At 38.1% G+C, this 19,691-nt stretch overlaps 2 protein-coding genes across 4 annotated transcripts in view; one reads left to right on the top strand and one right to left on the bottom strand.

Annotated features, from left to right (window-relative positions):
* DEGS2 (delta 4-desaturase, sphingolipid 2) overlaps positions 1–7,676 on the top strand; it is a 30,293-nt gene extending 22,617 nt beyond the window's left edge. Inside the window, exon 3 of the mRNA XM_032223090.1 lies at positions 6,103–7,676. Within this exon, the coding sequence (XP_032078981.1) occupies positions 6,103–6,249 (147 nt within the window). The 3' untranslated portion in view covers positions 6,250–7,676. The remainder of the gene's footprint in view (positions 1–6,102) is intronic.
* A 1,290-nt stretch (positions 7,677–8,966) lies between these two features.
* The window catches only part of EVL (Enah/Vasp-like), an 85,887-nt gene continuing 75,162 nt past the window's right edge, over positions 8,967–19,691 (bottom strand). Inside the window, exons 9-14 of one of the 3 annotated variants that reach the window (XM_032237302.1) lie at positions 18,385–18,448; positions 17,023–17,089; positions 16,859–16,921; positions 14,576–14,642; positions 12,340–12,397; positions 8,967–10,803 (exon numbers count right to left, since the gene is read on the bottom strand). In XM_032237302.1, the coding sequence (XP_032093193.1) occupies positions 10,766–10,803; positions 12,340–12,397; positions 14,576–14,642; positions 16,859–16,921; positions 17,023–17,089; positions 18,385–18,448 (357 nt within the window). In that variant the 3' untranslated portion in view covers positions 8,967–10,765. The remainder of the gene's footprint in view (positions 10,804–12,339; positions 12,398–14,575; positions 14,643–16,858; positions 16,922–17,022; positions 17,090–18,384; positions 18,449–19,691) is intronic. The other 2 variants (XM_032237310.1, XM_032237318.1) reach the window with 2 other exon arrangements.

The raw sequence follows: 19,691 nt of genomic DNA, 5'->3' as shown, positions 1-19,691 counted from the left end.
CACAGTTCTGTATTGCCCGGTACAGCCTTACCAAAGAAAAGCTTGCAATAAAGGCACTTGTGGTATAGCTAGGTCTAGCCACCCTGTGGCATGAAATACATCTCCCACCTTCCAGAAACTGTTTTCCTTTTGGGGAGGTAGAGTAGCCGTGTGTAGTTTGTGGTTGATGTCCCTGTAGTTCCATTCATGAAACCTACATAATGGTTTATCCATAGAATACTTATACACTTCTTTGAATTTCCCTAATACAACACCCATATCAGAGGTGGGTTCCTACCAGTTCGCACCTATTCGGTAGAACCGGTTTGTCAAATCTACCAAACCAGTTAGAAGAGGTTCCACCAGTGGACCCGGAAAGCAGGCCACACCTACAGAAGATGTTCCCAAAAATTCTGAACCCCCCCACTGCCCCTCCCACACACAGAGACAGACAGAGTGACACAGAGAGAGAGAGAGAAAGAGAAAGAAAGGAAGAAATAAATAAAGAAAAAAAGAAAAAAGAAAGAGTGAGAGAGATGAAAGAAAAAAAGAAAAAAGATAGACAAAAGGAAGGAGAGAGAGAGAGAAAGAAAGAAAGAAAGAAAGAAAACACATGGCTGGCAAGCCACTCCCATCAGGTCACATGGCTGGCAAGCCACTCCCACAAAGGAGGCCACACCCATAGAGTAGGTTCCAAAAAAAATTGAAATCCACCACTGATCCACATGGAACGGTGGTTGCATAACAGCTAAGGTTGCATAACAGCTAAGACTGCATAACAGCTAAGGTTGCTTATGTGGCTAGCTTATTTCTCAGGGCGTCATGCAAATATACCCACCATTTTAAGAATCAAATAATTTCCCAATATAAATCAGAGTTTGTGCTCATTCTCCATGGAGGAAGAGAAAGAGCCTGATTGCATTAGAAAAGAATTAATAGAGGTCAGATGTTAAACATTCATAAAACCTTGGAATTCCTTTCTGGGGGACTATTGTTTTGTCTGGCTCACTGCCCCTTAAATTAATAACTTATGTGGTGCTTCAGGATATTGGGTTTGGTCTACAACAATCAGAAAAAACAAGCATAAAAACTTGACAAACTGGGTTACACTCCAGGTAGTGTATACTGATTGGAAACATTAGATTACATTTTATCACCAATTAACTTGACCTTTCACTTGAAGGACAAAAGCCTGTTATGTGTAAAAACATGGAACTGGGTGCAGCAGAAACAGGGGTTGATTGAAGTCTGTGCACTGAATTTAAAGGATAGATTTTAACTTGTACTGTTGCTCTTTGGTATAAATCATGTCTAAAAATCCCCCCCCTTCCCCAATCGTGTGGTTTACTGGAAACTGCATGTACTTATTTTTTTTACAAAGTCCAGAACAGCCCCAGCTTGTCAGCTAGGAGTCTGATTGGTCAAACTGATTTAATCTCCCTTTCTAATTGGCAAAGATAAATAATAAATCTGCAATCACCTTGCTACCATGAAGTATTTGAAAGCAAACATCTTGTGTGTTTTGAGCACTCTACTTAGGCCTGAATCAGGGGTGAAATCCAGCAGGTTCTGACAGGTTCTGGAGAACTGGTAGTGGACATTTTGAGTAGTTCAGACAACTGGTAGCAGAAATTATGAGTAGTTCAGAGAACTGGCAAATGCCACCTCTGGCTGGCCCCGGAGTCGGGTGGGAATGGACATTTTGCATATCATTCCCCTGCTACGCCCACCAAGCCACACCAAGCCCACCAAGCCACGCCCTTAGAACCGGTAGTAAAATAATTGAATTTCACCACTGGCCTGAATACCTTTAGCTGTGTGTGGGTTTCAGGTATTAATATTCTCAGCAAAGGCCTTGTTGGCTGGAAAATTCTGGAGCCAAAGCTGAGGAAGACTGAGTTAGATGGTACAACTGCATCACTTGATTGGTGCTAAAAAATGTTTGTATCATCTTAAAAAAAAAATATGAAGAAAGGGAAGCAGAAATGGTCCATTGCTTTCCCTGAATGGTCCAAGGTAAAACCATCTCCTTGCTTTTTTTTCTTACTAATTAAATTACCAGTAATTTATCACACCTTAAGTAAAATGGAAAGGATTAACTTTTCTTCCCCACAATGGCGTCCATGGAGGTGGTTAAAACATGGCAGATACAGTATTGCAATCTAAGCTCCACCCCTCATGTTACCTAGGCCTATAGGGGGGGTGGGGAGGCTTTGGTGATATTGTGATGGCCACAAACTTGTCTGTTTCAACCCCCCCCTGTGGATGCCACACAGTGGTGGGATTCAGCCAGTTTGCACCTATCCAGAGAACAGTTTGTTAACTTGCTAAGCAGTCCAGAAAACTGGTTGTTGGAAGAAATCTCCTTTTGTTTTTTTCCACTTTACAGGGCTAATCCTGTAAGGAAGGCAGGAAGGAAACATGTTGGGGATAGTTTCTAGCCTAATCTTTATTGTCCTGCTTACAGAACCTGCCCCTCCGGTTAACCCTTATTACATTGTAACAACAAGAGCCGAGGTGGCGCAGTGGTTAGGGTGCAGTACTGCAGGCCACTTCAGCTGACTGTTATCTGCAGTTCAGCAGTTCTAATCTCACCGGCTCAAGTTGACTCAGGCTTCCATCCTTCCGAGGTGGGTGAATTGAGGACCCAGACTGTGGGGGCGATATGTTGACTCTGTAAACCACTTAGAGAGGGCTGAAAGCCCTATGAAGCGGAATATGTCTGCTATTGCTATTGCTAACTAAGGCAAAGCACCTATTGATGTGAGTGACATTGAGTTGGCCACACCCACATCCACCTAGTCACATGACCACTGAGCCCCGACTATCTAGCTGGTCATTAGGGCAGAGAACCGGTTGTTAAATTATTTGAATCCCACCACTGATGCCACAGCTTTCATCAAAGGATAAAATAGGACAGAGGGCTGAATAATGTTATGGGTCAAAAATATTACTATGAGTAAGTAGATAGTAACTGTTTTATCAATTGTGTACATTTTGCCTATCAGAACACTTCGGGATTGTGCTGCTCTGTTAATTGTCTTATTTTCCTATTCAAATTTATTCAGGTAAATTGCCTGGATAGGGTTAGGGGAGAGAAGCTGAAGACTACTGATTTTTAAAAAAAAAATCATTTTACTTATTCTTGTTTGATCACCTTTTCTCCACACGCATATCTTTTTATCTTTATCATTCTTTAACTTTTATTTGTCTGACCTCTAGCCCCCTGGACCTCTAGATCCAGTCTGCTTGCATTCCTCAGCTCTTTGTCCTCCCTTTCAATCTTCCCATTTTTTTTCTCAAAATTTTCTCTGCTTTTTTCTAGTACTTGTCTCTTCCTTGTTTTACAGAGTGATCCGTCATTCTTTGAATATGCTGAAATAAAATACTTGGCATTAGACTATTGTATAACAAATCATTTATGCTGCATTATGATACAACCTGGAATTTTAATAATGCAATATTTTCATAATTTTAAAAAAGTAGTAAGAATTCTGTTGGTACCTGAAGTTTATGGAGTTATGACGGGATCTGGTTCCTTTTGTGCTTTTTACACCTTGTAATCCAATATCGGAGCTGGTGTTAGAAGTGAGGCTGAAAGTTGCCATGTGGTTGTAGTTCAAAAGGAAGAAACAGGAGAGACTCTCATGAACAGGTCATCCAAAGTCACAGTTTGTTTTATGTGACAACTCCCCAGGAAGAAGCAAAGAGAAAATGTAAAACATCTGTCCTTGGCAGTTTTTCAATGCATAGAATTTAGAATTTGCTAATGAAAAAGCAGATAAATGTGGATTGCCCACATTTATCTGCTTCATTAGCAAATTCTGAAGTACCTGGGTATGTTTAATTTTCCCACATTCACCAGGTGTTCAGGCTTGCCTGATGGGCTTTTGTTTGGATATAATCTAGTCATGGTAGAAGTTTGAGGGTTGGGGAAACCTAATACATATGATAGTGTTTCTCAACCTTGGCAACTTGAAGATGTCCGGACTTCAACTCCCAGAATTCCCCAGCCAGCAAATGCTGGCTGGGGAATTCTGGGAGTTGAAGTCCGGACATCTTCAAGTTGCCAAGGTTGAGAAACACTGACATATGATAAAGATTTTATCTGTTGTAGATGGAGGTTTCCTTCCCTTGAAAGAGCAGTCTTATGGTCTCCTTTGACCCTATGCTGGGTTTGACTTTGCAGATCAATGTAGTAGCAGCAGGTAGCAAAATCAGTCTTTTTCCAGCTCTGAATGCTCCATCAATCACAGTTTTTCCAGAAAAGATCTGACTATTAATGCTCATTCTCTTGTTACTTCCCAGTTAGGCAGGTCTAATCCTGTACTGGAAGGAGATTCAGAAATTAAGCTGTCAGATATGTCAGATATTTGCTAGTAGCATAGAATAACTATTCTAATTCTAGTTGTCAAGGCAGATTAGTGGATTAATTTTAGATTGCTTATTATAATAATAGACAAATCCTTGGATAGATAAGTAGCTAAGTCCAGGGTTTGTGCCCTGCTTATCTGCAGGATCCGCTTTCCATAAGTTACAAACTTATACAGTAGCGCCAATAAATCACACTTTATTGCAAGTATTGGAATCAACTAGGGCGAAGGGTTGTTGCTGTTGTTTTGGTTTCCTAGACTGCTCCATCCTTGGCCTGTTCTAAGAAGTAGTAACGAATTAAGGGTACAACCATTTTTATACTCAAATTTTCATCTTCTAAGCATTTTAATATTGCATATTTTTTATTGCTTTGCGGATTTTAAAAGCTTTTTTAAATATTGGTTGGTTTTATATAATAGCTGGATTTTATTTATAACCATTGTAGTTGGTATTATTGGAGTCTTCAGTTTATAAACACTATCACAGATAAAACCATCATGTTAATCAAGTTATCTTAAAGTCAGCATATTGTAGGAGTTGCGCCTATCTGAGAGAACGTTCTTATGGGCAGCATATAGGAGTCATAAAGGGATGCGGTGGCTCAGTGGCTAAGACGCTTGTCGATCAGAAAGGTCGGCAGTTCGATTCAAATCCCTAGCACCATGTAATGGCGTGAGCTCCTGTTACTTGTCCCAGCTTCTGCCAACCTAGCAATTCCAAAGCATGTAAAAATGCAAGTAGAAAAAATAGGAACCATATTTGGTGGGAAGGTAACAGTGCTCCGTGCGCCTTTGGCATTTAGTCATGCAGGCCACATGACTACAGAGGCATCTTTGGACAGTGCTGGCTCTTCGATTTTGAAACAGAGATGAGCACTGCCCCCTAAAGTCAGGAACAACTAGCACATATATGCAAGTGGAAACTTTACCTATAGGAGGCATCCGTGAATGCAAATTACTTTCAATTTGAACAAATTTCACTGGATGTCATACCTAGCTAGAAAGCACCTATTCCACCTTGTCTTAATTTTTTATCTGCTCCCTGCCAAAGTCCCTGGTCAATCATGTTACATATCTGTGTATCTATGTATCTAATTTCATCAACCAGGTTAAACGGCGTGTTTCCAGTGTCTTATTGAATGCATTTCTATTTCCAATTCATTATATATCACAACACGCTTGTTAATATAAATTCATAATAAACAGAAACATAATAAATTGGGTTATGCAAATTACTTTTGTATGGAGATTCCATTGAAGACAGAAAAGTCAAGGCATGAATGTCTCAAACAGAAAAAAACCTCCCACCCTTCAAATCTCATCTTATTTTTCAGATAACATTAGGTAGTACTTTGGATAGGAACTGAAATTATATAGCAACTATTATTTCTGAGTCAAGTGAACAGTCTAGAACATATTGTGGCATAAGTTTTTAAACTACAATTCACCACAAAGCTATGGGTTGAGTTTAGGATTGCTTTACCTATACATGTGACTCTGAACTTTGTATTTACTGGCATAGAATCAATAAACCAGCAGCTGCACAAACTTGAAGTCTTATGTTATCAACTTTTATACCACCCTATGTAAATAATTATATCCTAAACAAATGCTGAAAAATACATGGACATGTTTATAGATTCGTTGGATAACTTCTGATAATAAGAGAGATATAAAGTATATACTGATATTAAACAAAGTATTTTGCAGGTAGAAATTATGAATTAATGTTTCCCATTGATTTTAACAGGTAAAGAAAATAGCACCTGAATATTATGACACCCTACCTCAACACCAGTCATGGGTTCATGTTATCTGGGACTTTGTTTTTGATGATAACATCAGTCCTTATTTAAGGGTTAAAAGAAAATATAAATTGGTTTCTGAATCTTCCTAGATGCCAACATCAGCTTTTCTTTCTGGACTTCTGCACCTTGAAAATGTTTCCCTCCAAACATGAATGATGCATTTTATGAAGTGTCTTAGGTAGATGGAGTTGATGTACTTTGCTGGATCCAAAGGATTGTCTTAAATCCAAATATGAAGAAATATTCAAATGAAGCTAATGAAAAACTTTTTTTCTTTTCTACTGTGCAATACAAAACTCAGGGACAGCCAGAGCACAGATGACCCTGAATTTATAGATTTGGAAAGTAGAGAAGAGAAAGGTAGCTATCTCTGTATTTTTTTTACAAATCAAAGTATATGGCTAGGAAGTTCATACAATAGACCTCTATCTCTGTAGATGAGGGCTGTCAAACTCCTGGCATGCGGGCCAGATGTACCCACACCCCTTTTAGTGAAGGGGAAAAAAGTCCCGATGTCACAGGACGCTGTAATGACTTGAGTTTGACAACCCTGCTGTAGATAGGAATTTTGCAAGTAGGTGAAGATTGAAGGTCTCCGTGTAATTAACTTTTAAGCAATTTGCAAGGATGTGGGAATTCCTCATCTCATACTATTGTGATGGGCAATGGTTCTGAGAACTATAAAAATTATCCATCTAGATAGACCACAGGTGTGGAACAATGACCCCTTTATGACATGAGGACTTCAACTCCGAGAAACCCTGAGCCAGTATGGCTGGCTCAGGAATTCTGCGAGTTGAAGTCCACATGTCATAAAAAGCCATTGTTTCCCATCCCTGATCTAGAGCAACTCAATGCATATGAGTTGCAATAATTAAATCAGAGCTCCACACTGCTGGTTACAAAGTACCCAGCTGTGTATATTTAAAATGATTGAATAGCAGGCACCTGTTTATTATTTTTAAGTTATTTAAAGAGAAAGCCCATATGTATCTACTTCGACATATTCTCTAATACAATCATCAAGGTGAATAGGTTAGGATTGCAGCCTAAAATGGATTGAGGCAAGTATATTCTTAATACAGTCATGTGCAAGTATGGCGATAACACAGCCTGAGAGCAATGAATATAGTTTGCGTGCTTCAGTGCTTGGTATTCCTAATTACATGAAGAGCAGTAGTTAATATTGGAAAGACCTCTGGGAAGATGTTTTAAGCAGGGTGAATGATACTGGTTTGGATGGGAAAAAGGCAGACTAATTTATAAAGCAACTTATTTTTACCTAATCTTATTGCATTCTTTGACAAAGTGACAAAATTAGTGGACCAGACAAATGCCCTCAATATAGTTTAGCCAATTCTGCCCAAATGGCCCTCTGAAGAAACATAGCTTAGTTTAGCTAAGGTACATAGCTTGATACAACAACTCCACGCTCCATTCTTGAATTTTCAGTTAAGCAAGCAGAAATCTTATTGCATTCTTTGATAATGTGACAAAATTAATGGACCAGAAGAATGCCGTCGATATAGTTTACTTGGACTTCAGTAAGGCATTTGATAAGGTAGACCATAACCTACTACTAGATAAAGTAGAAGAATGTGGGTTGGAGAGTATCACCACCAGATGGATTCATAACTGGCTGACCAACCACACTCAACGTGTACTACTCAATGGAACTGCATCTACATGGAGGGAAGTATGCAGTGGAGTACTCCAAGGCTCTGTTTTAGGCCCAGTATTCTTCAACATCTTCATCAATGATTTGGATGAGGGAATAAATGGGGAACTCATCAAATTTGCAGATGACACCAAGCTGGCAAGAATAGCCAACACTCCAGAAGACAGGCTTAAGATACAGAAGGATCTTGACAAATTTGAACATTGGGCACTATCTAATAAAATGAAATTCAATGGTGAAGAGTAAGGTTCTACATTTAGGCAAGAAAAACAAAATGCACAGGTACAGTATAGGTGGTACCTTGCTCAATAGTAGTAACTGTGAGAGGGATCTTAGTGGACAACCGTTTAAATATGAGCCAGCTGTGTGCAGCAGCTGCCAAAAAACCCAACACAGTTGTAGGCTACATAAACAGACAGAGAGATAGAATCAAGATCACGTGAAATGTTAATACCACTTTATAATGCCTTGGTAAGGCCACACTTGGAATACCGCATTCAGTTTTGGTCCCACAATGTAGAAAAGATGTTTAGACTCTAGAAAGAGTGTAGAGAAGAGCAACAAAGATGATTAGGGGATTGGAGGCTAAAACATATGAAGAACAGTTGCAGGAACTGGGTATGTCTAGTTTAATGAAAAGAAAGACTAGTAGAGACATGATAGCAGTGTTCCAATATCTCAGGAGTTGCCACAAAGAAGAGGGAGTCAAACTATTCTCCAAAGCACCTGAGGGTAGAACAAGAAGCAATGGGTGGAAACTAATCAAGGAGAGAAGCAACTTAGAACTGAGGAGAAATTTCCTGACAGTTAGAACAATTAATCAGTGGAACAGCTTTCCTCCAGAAGTTGTGAATGCCCCAACACTGGAAGTCTTTAAGAAGATGTTGGATAGCCATTTGTTTGAAATGGTATAGGGTTTCCTGGGTAGCCAGGGGATTGGACTAGAAGACCTCCAAGGTCCATTCCAACTCTGGTATTGTATTGTATTGTATTGTATTGTACTGTACTGTACTGTATTGTATTATTGTACCTACCCAATTCTCTTTTTAGGCTACTACAAATGTTATTAGTTTCCAGACGGGTTAAGCATGTTTATTCTATTGCAGCAAAAAAGCAACAAAATCTGTGTTACCTTAAAGATGAATGTATTTATTATCACATAATAAATGGACTACAGTCTGCTTCCTCAGATGCATGGTTCATTATTCTGAAATTTATATTATATACTCTTGATATGACAACTCACCCCCCCCACCAACAAACAAACAAAAAACACAACCCCAGCAGTCACATAGCTCCTGAAGTGTGAAATTGGAGGTGCTTCCACATTTAAAAAAATCAAAGTTTTCAAAGGAACCAAAAAACTTTATAAAAAAAACCTAGCCAGTGCTCCACTTATTATTATCTAGTACCCCCACCCCCACCCCCATGTTGTAAGTTATTAAGCAACATGAGATGCACAGTATTATTACTTCTTTCTAATCAGCAAATGGATGTTTTATAGTCCAAGGCAGGTAAAGAAATCATATATTCAGGACACAAATGTTAGGCTTGGTCACTGACTTTCCCATCAAGTGAAAGTTTAAGGAGACTTTTGAGGGTCCTGCTCAGGAGAAACCTCCATATAATTTCAAGAGAAAACAGTTTCAAGGATACTACCAAAAATTTTCATGTGGGTTCCACATAACTCTAGTGGTTTGCTCAAGCCAACATACATTTTAAGCCTAAGCAAAGTAAAATAGTTTGCTATTAATTATCACACAGTATTTATGACAAAATATTGGATGATGTGTTATGGGGAGATCTATTCAGTGCAAACTTGTTTTGGGAGAAGAATACTAGTAATTCTGAATATAACCACTATATACAGAAGACATGCTTAAAAATGATGAAAGACATTTTGTCTTTGGAGTTGTTCTATTCTCCAGTCTAGGTCCAGTGATTTGCAGCCATCAATTTTGCAAATTGATATATTTCATACAATAGCCAGGAGATGTAAACATGAAGATGTGAATTTTCTATTTCTCTAACTGTATTTCTGGTAGCACCACCAGAGGTCAGATAAAGACCTGGGTTTACACAATATGGAAACCATAATAAGATTTCCTTAATTTGGTATAACATCTTGTGTGAATTCGGACAAGTCAATAAACCATGGCTTCATTCAACGTGTAAACATAGTCATAGCCATTTCCTTTGGAATGCCATCGCTGGTCAAGATTGCCAAGTTGGCCATCCCTGTTGTTAATAAGTAGAAAAGTATATATTATGAGCCCAAATCTATTGCAAGAATGAACTGAAAGAAAAGCCAATCAATGCCACAAATGCCACATGGACAGTGAACAATTTATTACCAGTATGAGCACAGATGCTGTGATGCACCGATGTACCGCTTTAATATTGTGGTAGTTTTGAGACCAGGGACTTCCTGGCTGACAGCTGGCATCTTCTGGCCTCAACTACTGATGCCATTAATTAGATTCTGTTGGCAAAAAGGTTTTCATTTACACTGCAGACTACCAGTAAAAATTTGTTTGAAATCATCTAATAAAAAGCAAATGGATCACATGTTTCCTTACCTACAATATACTAAAAACAAAAATGTCATACATTTAAATAAGCAAATACAAAATACAAAAAGGCTGACCAAATCTGATGTGCATTATCAGATGAATTTTAAAAATCCAGATAAATTTTTAATATTTTCCATTTCAAAGATTTTAAGACTTTTTTCTTTCTTTTTTAAATGAAGCAAATCCAAGGCAGTAGCAAGCTTCAAAGTCTGCTGAGTCTGCTAATAAAAAGGATTTTAAAAACAAAAGATGCTGTCAGGTGTCCTCTTTCACCATTCTGCATGATCTTGGTACACTTAGAAATGAACCATCACTTGTCATGTCCCTTGCAACTTCCAGATGGTCTCGTGGCCATTATGTTGTGCTGATTCGACTCAATTCCTGCCTGATTGCTGAAAAACAACAAGAAGAATCGAATAAGATGTAAGCCATGGCTTATTACAAAAGAAAAGATAACCACAATCTCATGCCTAATCTAAAGTCCATCAAATAATTCATGAGAATTGTCTGAAACAGCAGAAGCAGCACAGAAAAAATAAGGTTGAGCAGATTAGCTCCTGGTAAAATTCAGAAGACACAAGCACCTAAGTGGCCTGGAGTTTCCTCTCTTGCTGTCTATTACACATCAACTTTATTGGTCTCCAATGTTTGGTATGTTTCCTTAGGGTATTTTTCCTTAGTCTGGTATGTTTCCTTAGTGTAGCAATGCAGAGCAGGTAGTATGTGAGACAAGGCACTCTTCTTCCACACTAGGAAAAGTATCACCTTTATATGCTAGTTGAGTAGAAAGCCTGTCCTGCATTCTGACATCTCAAAACATAGTGACAACAAATTTACTTCCAGATCACTATTTTATTTTAAATAAGAATTGCCTCCATCACTTTTTATCAAAACCACACCTGCTAATTTTTCAACCCTGTAACATTCCATTCTGGTTTATGCTTTTATAGTTCCCTGATTTCTGAAAAGCCTCTGTATAAACTGTGACATTAATAGTTGCACCTAACTAACCTTAGTTGATTTCAAAAGCTAAGCTTGACTACACCTGGATTACCTGAACAGGAGACCATCAAGAAACTAAAAAAATAAAAAGCATTAGAAGTCAAACTATGTTTGTAATGTCACTGCAGAAAACTGCACAGATATGTCCGTATAGTCCCCAGGAGTTGAGCTTAAACAGATTGAAATTATAATATGGCAGAATATATTTTTACTTCCCTTTATGCCAAATCCTGAGTTCAGTTAACAAGTTGAAAGGCAATCTTTCATTCTGTGTTATCTTGGAGTGGTATCTGTTTTCCTCTCCAACAACCCATATTGAATGTGAGTTTAAGATATGTCTAAAGCTGCTGCAAGAACAAATACAGATCTAGGAGGGAAGCCTGGTTCCATGTTTTGTGAAAGCTAACTGAGCATGTTTACTTGGTGTGTAAATCATAAAAGGTTTCAGATGAAGCTGGGGAAAAAACCCCACACTGCTTCCAGTGTTTTCTACCTGACTTCTCAGGAAATCTGAGTCTTATAAACTAATCGATAAATCTTACATTTTTTCTTGTGCTAAACTAAAATTGAAGGTTGAAGATTCTCCTATCTACCACTTTCCTAAAAGTGGGCAATGGAAAGAGGGTAGCCAGACAGTCATAGCTGTTAAATGGATATAATCCTGACAGGGTGGACAATGTCTTGCATCTCTCACATGCAACAAAGTTAAAGCTTCGTAATCTCCTCACTGGGGATGAGAGACACAACTGTCCCAACATCTGGAATGCAGTTTATTGAGAAAGGGTGTGGTAGATTAAACTGTTGTGCTTGTCTTTGTTGATGAACACCGTTAACCAAATTAACATTTATAAGACAGGAAATGGACTCCATCTTGATCCCTTAGCCCAGGCCAATGAAAAAAAGCTAAGCCCTTCTTAGCTTCTTACCATCAATTATCTCTTCTTTTACTTTGTGTAATTCTTTTACAACTTCCTCCAATATTTCCTACAGAAAGAAAAACAGAAGGCAGTTGAAAAATGCTCTTCGACACTGTAAAGGCCCAAGTCCCTTAAAATGGTAAAAATAAAATTCTCCCAAATATTTCTGTAAATATAATTTGAACTTTTGCACTACACAAATAGAGTTAAAATGCCCTATTCAGAAAGATGATGTACTGAAGTTAAGCAACTTTTAGGTTTACTTGACTTGCATAATAACAAACTGAAAAGTAAGTTCCCTTGGAATTATTTTGGCACAGAAAGCCCACATGATGAATAACTATGCATATGTCAAACACTACAAATAGATGAAGACTTCTTGAATTTGAAAGTAAGAGCCAGCTGAGACAAACCTGGTTTATAGAGAAAACACATATTTTATTGTTGGGGTGGTAAATGCCCTTCACTACACAGAAAATAGAAGACAATCTTGAATTTCATGCTGGCATGTTTTACTGCTTTCTTTTTTTGTACATTTAATGCAGGGTCAGAGGGACACATCTTAGCAAATACTTTGCATGCAAAATAAATAAATAAATTCAGATTCATCCCCTGCTCTCTCTTTGCCTGACATCTGGAGAACTGGTATCAGTACTGAGTTAGATATACCAAAGATCTGACTTCAATACTGTATAAAGCAGGTAGGTTATTTGTGGAAAACAGCACTTAAGAATGGTTTGTTTATTAACTAGGTTGAGAGAATCAGAAAACAATTCATGCATCCACAACTTTTCTCATTTTACTGCCTTCACAGGTCATGAAAATGATTCATTTCTTTGTGAGACAGACATTTTATAGCCAATTCTGCCCAAATGGCCCTCTGAAGAAACATAGCTTAGTTTAGCTAAGGTACATAGCTTGATACAACAACTCCAGGCTCCATTCTTGAATTTTCAGTTCAGCAAGCAGAAATCTTACTGCATTCTTTGATAATGTGACAAAATTAATGGACCAGAAGAATGCCGTCGATATAGTTTACTTGGACTTCAGTAAGGCATTTGATAAGGTAGACCATAACCTACTACTAGATAAAGTAGAATAATGTGGGTTGGAGAGTATCACCACCAGATGGATTCGTAACTGGCTGACCAACCGCACTCAACGTGTACTCCTCAATGGAACTGCATCTACATGGAGGGATGCAGTATGCAGTGGAGTACCCCAAGGCTCTGTTTTAGGCCCAGTACTCTTCAATATCTTCATCAATGATTTGGATGAGGGAATAAATGGGGAACTCATCAAATTTGCAGATGACACCAAGCTGGCAGGAATAGCCAACACTCCAGAAGATAGGCTTACGATACAGAAGGATCTTGACAAACTTGAACATTGGGCATTATCTAATAAAATGAAATTCAATGGTGAAGAGTTTAGGCAAGAAAAACGAAATGCACAGGTACAGTATAGGTGGTATCTTGCTCAATAGTAGTAACTGTGAGAGGGATCTTGGAGTCCTAGTGGACAACCATTTAAATATGAGCCAGCCGTGTGCAGCAGCTGCCAAAAAAGCCAACACAGTTCTAGGCTACATAAACAGAGGAATAGAATCAAGATCACGTGAAGTGTTAATACCATTTTATAATGCCTTGGTAAGGCCACACGTGGAATACCGCATTCAGTTTTGGTCACCACGATGAAGAAAAAATGTGGAGACTCTAGAAAGAGTGCAGAGAAGAGCAACAAAGATGATTAGGGGACTGGAGACTAAAACATATGAAGAATGGTTGCAGGAACTGGGTATGTCTAGTTTAATGAAAAGAAGGACTAGGGGAGACATGATAGCAGTGTTCCAATATCTCAGGGGTTGCGCAAAGAAGAGGGAGTCAAGCTATTCTCCAAGGTACCTGAGTGTAGAACAAGAAGCAATGGGTGGAAACTAATCAAGGAAAGAAGCAACTTAGAACTGAGGAGAAACTTCCTGACAGTTATAACAATTAATCAGTGGAACAGCTTGCCTCCAGAAGTTGTGAATGCCCCACCACTGGAAGTCGTTAAGAAGATGTTGGATAGCCATTTGTCTGAAACGGCATAGGGTTGCCTGCGTAGGACTAGAAAACCTCCAAGGTCCCTTCCAACTCTGCTATTGTATTAAATACTGAACAGAATTGTCATTTTTTCCTGGTTTGAACACCATTAATAAACATTTCTTCTACCAATATTCATCAAGCTAATAATTCCAACTCACTTGTTTCATACGATCAAAATCTAAAGTGTCCATTGCCACATCATTACTGCTGTTTGCTGGCTTCATCCTTGAGACAGAAAGAAAATAAGAGACAATTCCATGCTGTGTTCCACAGTATTGAGATGTTAGTAATTCCTTAAAAAATGGTATTTAAAAGCAGGTGGAAGTTCACCATGCAGCCCAACAAAAGTTCATTGTTTGACATTCTGTTATGTTTTCTATATCACTTAATGGTCAGGTAATTTTGCTACACAAGCAGCTTCAAACCCTGCCCAGTGTAAATCACTGAAATATCATTTTAGCTTTGAAAATGCTCCAGGGAAGGGAGAAAGCAAACCAAATTATATTTGTGTACCTGAAGACTTTTTTTATACCTGTAATGCTAATTCAAATAGTTTCCATGGCTACTTTACTTGATATACTGTTATTGCAGTTAATTATTTACTAGATACTGTTTGCAATGGCTTCATTGCCAGGATAACAGCTGGGTAACCTTTCAAAAAATTCTGTTCATTGTGCAAATCTATCCTTATTTTTCCTTTTAATCACCTTCAATATCACCATCATGTGACAGCAACAGTATCAGTACCACCAATATATATGTAAATTTATGTGCTGAAGAATTATCATCTCTGCACAATGTCTCCTCTTTACTCTAGCCATTTTGGTAACAACTCATTCCAAAGCCTGAGCCATGAGGACATCATGTGGTCAACCCAAGCAATAAATCAGGAACCAGAAGAAGTTTATATGACCTCTTTTTGTCTGATGTAATATGGGAGGCTGAATGATGATTACATAGTAATTACCGGAAAATTATAAGTGAAATGTCGCTATCAATGGACTATTGGCATTTAAGGGCGAATGTGATTTGGACAGTATAGAAAAGGTTATATGCAAATATCTATCTTTTATAGTCTTTCAAACCCAAATAATTCTCTCTCATTCTTTTGGTCAATATTCAAAGGCTATGCAATAGATCAGAAATAAAATATTCATTAATACCCATTGCAGTTTTTTTTTAATTGCAGAAAAGTCAATAAAAACTATTTTGTACAATTTATAATATTTTTTTCTAGCATATGTGTAGATATCTGCATTTTTTTTTGCAAACCCTGGAGGCTGAACTAAGAACATCCAGCAAAATATTTCAGACTCGACATCTGGATTAACCAAATGCTAAATAGTGCTAAAATTATAACCAGATTTGGCTAAAATCTAAGAGGTACATGCATTAGTTTTGGGAAGGAACCTACCAAATTTCATTATAGATTTTTACTTATTACATTTATTGAATATACTATTGTATATGAGTTGAGAAGCATCAAACTATATGCTTCATATTACTATTGTAATATGAAGCATATAGTTTGATGCTTCTCAACTCATGTTTAAAGTTTTTATAGAATAGTCACTAAGGTGAGTGTGTGATCAGGCATGGAAACACATGATGTGGAAATTTTAATTATCTCTTTTATTATATTGTTATTAGGCAGGTGAGAGAAACAGCTGTTGACAACTAAATGTTTCTCATCTAGTGCAAATCTGATGCTTCAGGGTATAATTTTCACTGTGAGTGCTGCATTTTGGAAGGGGTGCATGAGATGAAAACAGTTAAACCAAAGCAATCATTATTGGCATTCTGATTTTAATTTGGCCTTCCAAAGCCATTGCATAAAATATTGGGGAAAAAATTTAAAAGCATAATTCAACATCAAATAATGTTTAGTTTGCTGACATTCTCTAATGTTAAAGTAACATCCCCATATATCTGTGGTGGAATGATCTGTAGGTATGCTGTATCTTTCCTTAATGTATTTGCTTTATGTAATTTCTACATCTCATAGCTATGTCCTCCTGTTAGATTCCTTTGTGTAACATGTTTTATTTAATTTTAGAACAATGTTTTTTTTAACAAAACAGTCACAAAATATACTAACAGCAATGCTTTTTTTTTCAAACTACACATCAAACTAGACATTATTTTTCCAACAAAGAACAGTGGTTTTTGCTCACTGATTCTGTTGAATTCATTCTCATCTTCATGGTATTTCCATGTAAAAGCGACCCACAATGGATTTTAATTACCTGATTTCAATTATGTAATCCTAATGTAAGCATCACTGACATATAAGCAGCAGAAAGCAAGCAAACAAGCAAACAAACAGAGATGGTGAGTCATATCCAGGCGTATAGCTTGTTAGTTGTTGCATGAAAAGTTACATGTTTTCTGCAAAGGATAAACCAAAACACTACAGAGAAGTCAGGACAGTTTTTCAGTACCTAAAAGATGGCTGAAACTGAACAGGACCTTTAGATTCAGGACTTCTCCCCACTGATGGGTTTCTATGCAATGGAATGAGAGGATACAACATGATCACATCCAGAAGCATCATGCACAGGTCCAATACATGCAGGTGATCCATACATGATGTTCTGCAACTAACCTAGAGAGTAACGAAGTGACCGGTTTTTCCATGGAGTTGCTTCTCTCCCAAAGTTTCTTGCCAGGATCTAGGCAGAGAACAGACAAACAAACAGAAAGCTGTAGGAATTAGATTGTGGAAGAAGAGTTTAGGCAGAGGTATGGGGAGAGGAGATAATTTTTTTATAAGAAACATACTAAGCTACCTAATAAGTTTCTAATAGCAGCAGGTGTACAGGTGGAATAAACCCAAGCAACAGATCCAGATCAACAACAGTTATAAATCTGCTAAATCAGGAATTCTATTAAAAACCTAGAACACTAAAGAAGGATCCTTTCAGCTAATACTGAAGAAATGAATTCTGGAACTTTTAGCAACAGAGTAACATTGTTAACTGAAGTATAAATAAAAATAATATAGCTTATCATTTATGTTATATTCCTTAATTTCACCATCCTTTGTATATATCCAAATCTATGTAGATTTTCTATAACTCATTAGTCCAGCAATTCTGTGGGAAAGATAGCATCAGATGGAAAGAACCATGAGAGTGGTATTTCTCTTTTACCTGGCCTCTGATATTGTTTTGTTTTTTCATGGTCCTATTCTTTTATTGGGCTGGTTCCTTCTCCACATATCAAGAGTGATATGGGACACAACCATGGATAGCAATTCCCACATTGTCACTGTTGGTTGTAAGAAAATGGATTCTCCTTATTCCTGCTCATGTGTGCAGGTTCTGTAGAGAAACACATCTTGAATCCAAACTGGAAAATTTAAAACCTTCATTACCTGTGACTGGTTTCATTCAATATATATTTTAAAAAAATCAAGCAGACCTTCAAATGCAGAATAATATTCTGATGATTTCTCAGCAACAAATTTGCTAAGTCAATATCACTGCAAGAATGTAATCTACTGTGTTTAAGATATAATCCTAAGTGGTTTTGCATATTCAATTGGAAAGCAATGGCATTTAGGCGTGCTCAAAAATATTATTTTGACATATGGGTTGTATATTTAGTTTTTGTCTTAAGATGTGTTAATTTCCAGACCAGACACGAATTACTGTTGCTAGGCTCACAACTCAAATTTAGTTATAAACCTATTTTAAACTTGCTTGGATAATCCACGACAGGCCGACCACAAATACTGATTCTCACAATATTTTAAGGTAAAAATCAAATCAACTACATTACTGCTTAGCAAGATGTCTGCATACTGTATAAGCACCAAATTACTGAGGCAGACGCTCTTTCAATTATTGAGTAGGGATCTTTTAAAAGATTTCTTAATCTCCTTCACATCCATTTTGCACAATTTAGATTTCAACACAAATACAAATATTGTCAAAGGAAGATTACAAGTACAAGAGTTGAATACCTGAGGAATTCTGCTGTTGGACAGGGCCTCGTGTAACAGGTGTAGGAGAAGTACTAGCGTCTTCCTAAAAGCAAGCAAAAAGTTATCTTAATATTGTGACTGTGGTTTTAAGTATGTATGGTTTATAATATTCCTAGCTCTACAATAGAAACAGAACCTCATTATGTGGCAAAGGAGGTTCTCTTTAACCAGGAAAAGCTATTTATTCATTCAGTCCTTTATTGTCAGCTGTTCCATACCTAGCATCCTATAATCATAATTTACTGAAGTTGGCAAAAATCTAATACTGGTGCTCATATTATTCCTCCTTCCTTCCTTCCTTCCTTCCTTCCTTCCTTCCTTCCTTCCTCCCTCCCTCCCTCCCTCCCTCCCTCCCTCCCTCCCCTCCCTATTAAATTTGTTTGCCACTCAACTTGCTGTGAGGTGATAGTTGGTGGCTTACATTAAAAGCAATAAAACTACACACACAAAACATCAGGAAAGTGGGAGCCAATCTCACTTCAGGGGACAAGAAGTTCCAAAGGGCCAGAGCAGTGGTGGGATTCAGCCAGTTCGCACCGTTTCAGGAGAACCGGTTGTTAACTTTCTGAGCAGTTTGGTGAGCTGGTTGTTGGAAGAAATCATTAGGGCAGAGAACTGGTTGATAAATTGTTTGAACCCCACCACTGGGCCAGAGCTACAGTAAAGAAGCCTCTTTTCCTGGATCCCCAAAGACCCCTTATTAATAAGCATTTTATTACATGATATGTGACAGCACAGATGGGATGGGTCAGTTCTATTGGGGTCAGGCTGTTTTTCAAGTAGCCTGGCCCATGCCATGTAGGGTCTTAAAGGTGATAATCAACACCTTGAATAGCAACCGGAAGCAAGCTGGAAGCCAGTGCAGCTCACAGAACAGCAGTGTAACATGGGCTCAAAACCTGAATGTGCTGCTGCACTCTGCACCAATTGTAGCTTCCAAATGCTCTTCCAGGTAGCCCCATGTACAGTGCATTGCAGTAGTTTAGACATGAGATAACCAGGTCTTGAATGAGCATAGGGTCTTGTGATACAGGAAAGGCTGCAACCGGCACATAACCCAAAGTTATGCAAAAGCTCTCCCAGCTGGGGTTGCCACCCGCTCTTTAAGCAGAAGTGGCAAGTCCAGGAGAACCCTCAGGTTGCAGTCTGGGTCTGCCTGGGGTAGTGCATCTGCATCCTGAACTAAAGATGTTGAAGTCCTGGATCTTTAAGCTCCACTTTCCCAAGGTTCAGCCAAAACCTGTTATCCCCCATCCAGGCCTGTGAGAGGGCAGTGACAGCATCAC

The sequence above is a fragment of the Thamnophis elegans genome, chromosome 1 (assembly GCF_009769535.1).
Source record: "Thamnophis elegans isolate rThaEle1 chromosome 1, rThaEle1.pri, whole genome shotgun sequence".
Taxonomy (NCBI): domain Eukaryota; kingdom Metazoa; phylum Chordata; class Lepidosauria; order Squamata; family Colubridae; genus Thamnophis; species Thamnophis elegans.
This window is presented reverse-complemented; position numbering and strand designations above follow the sequence as displayed.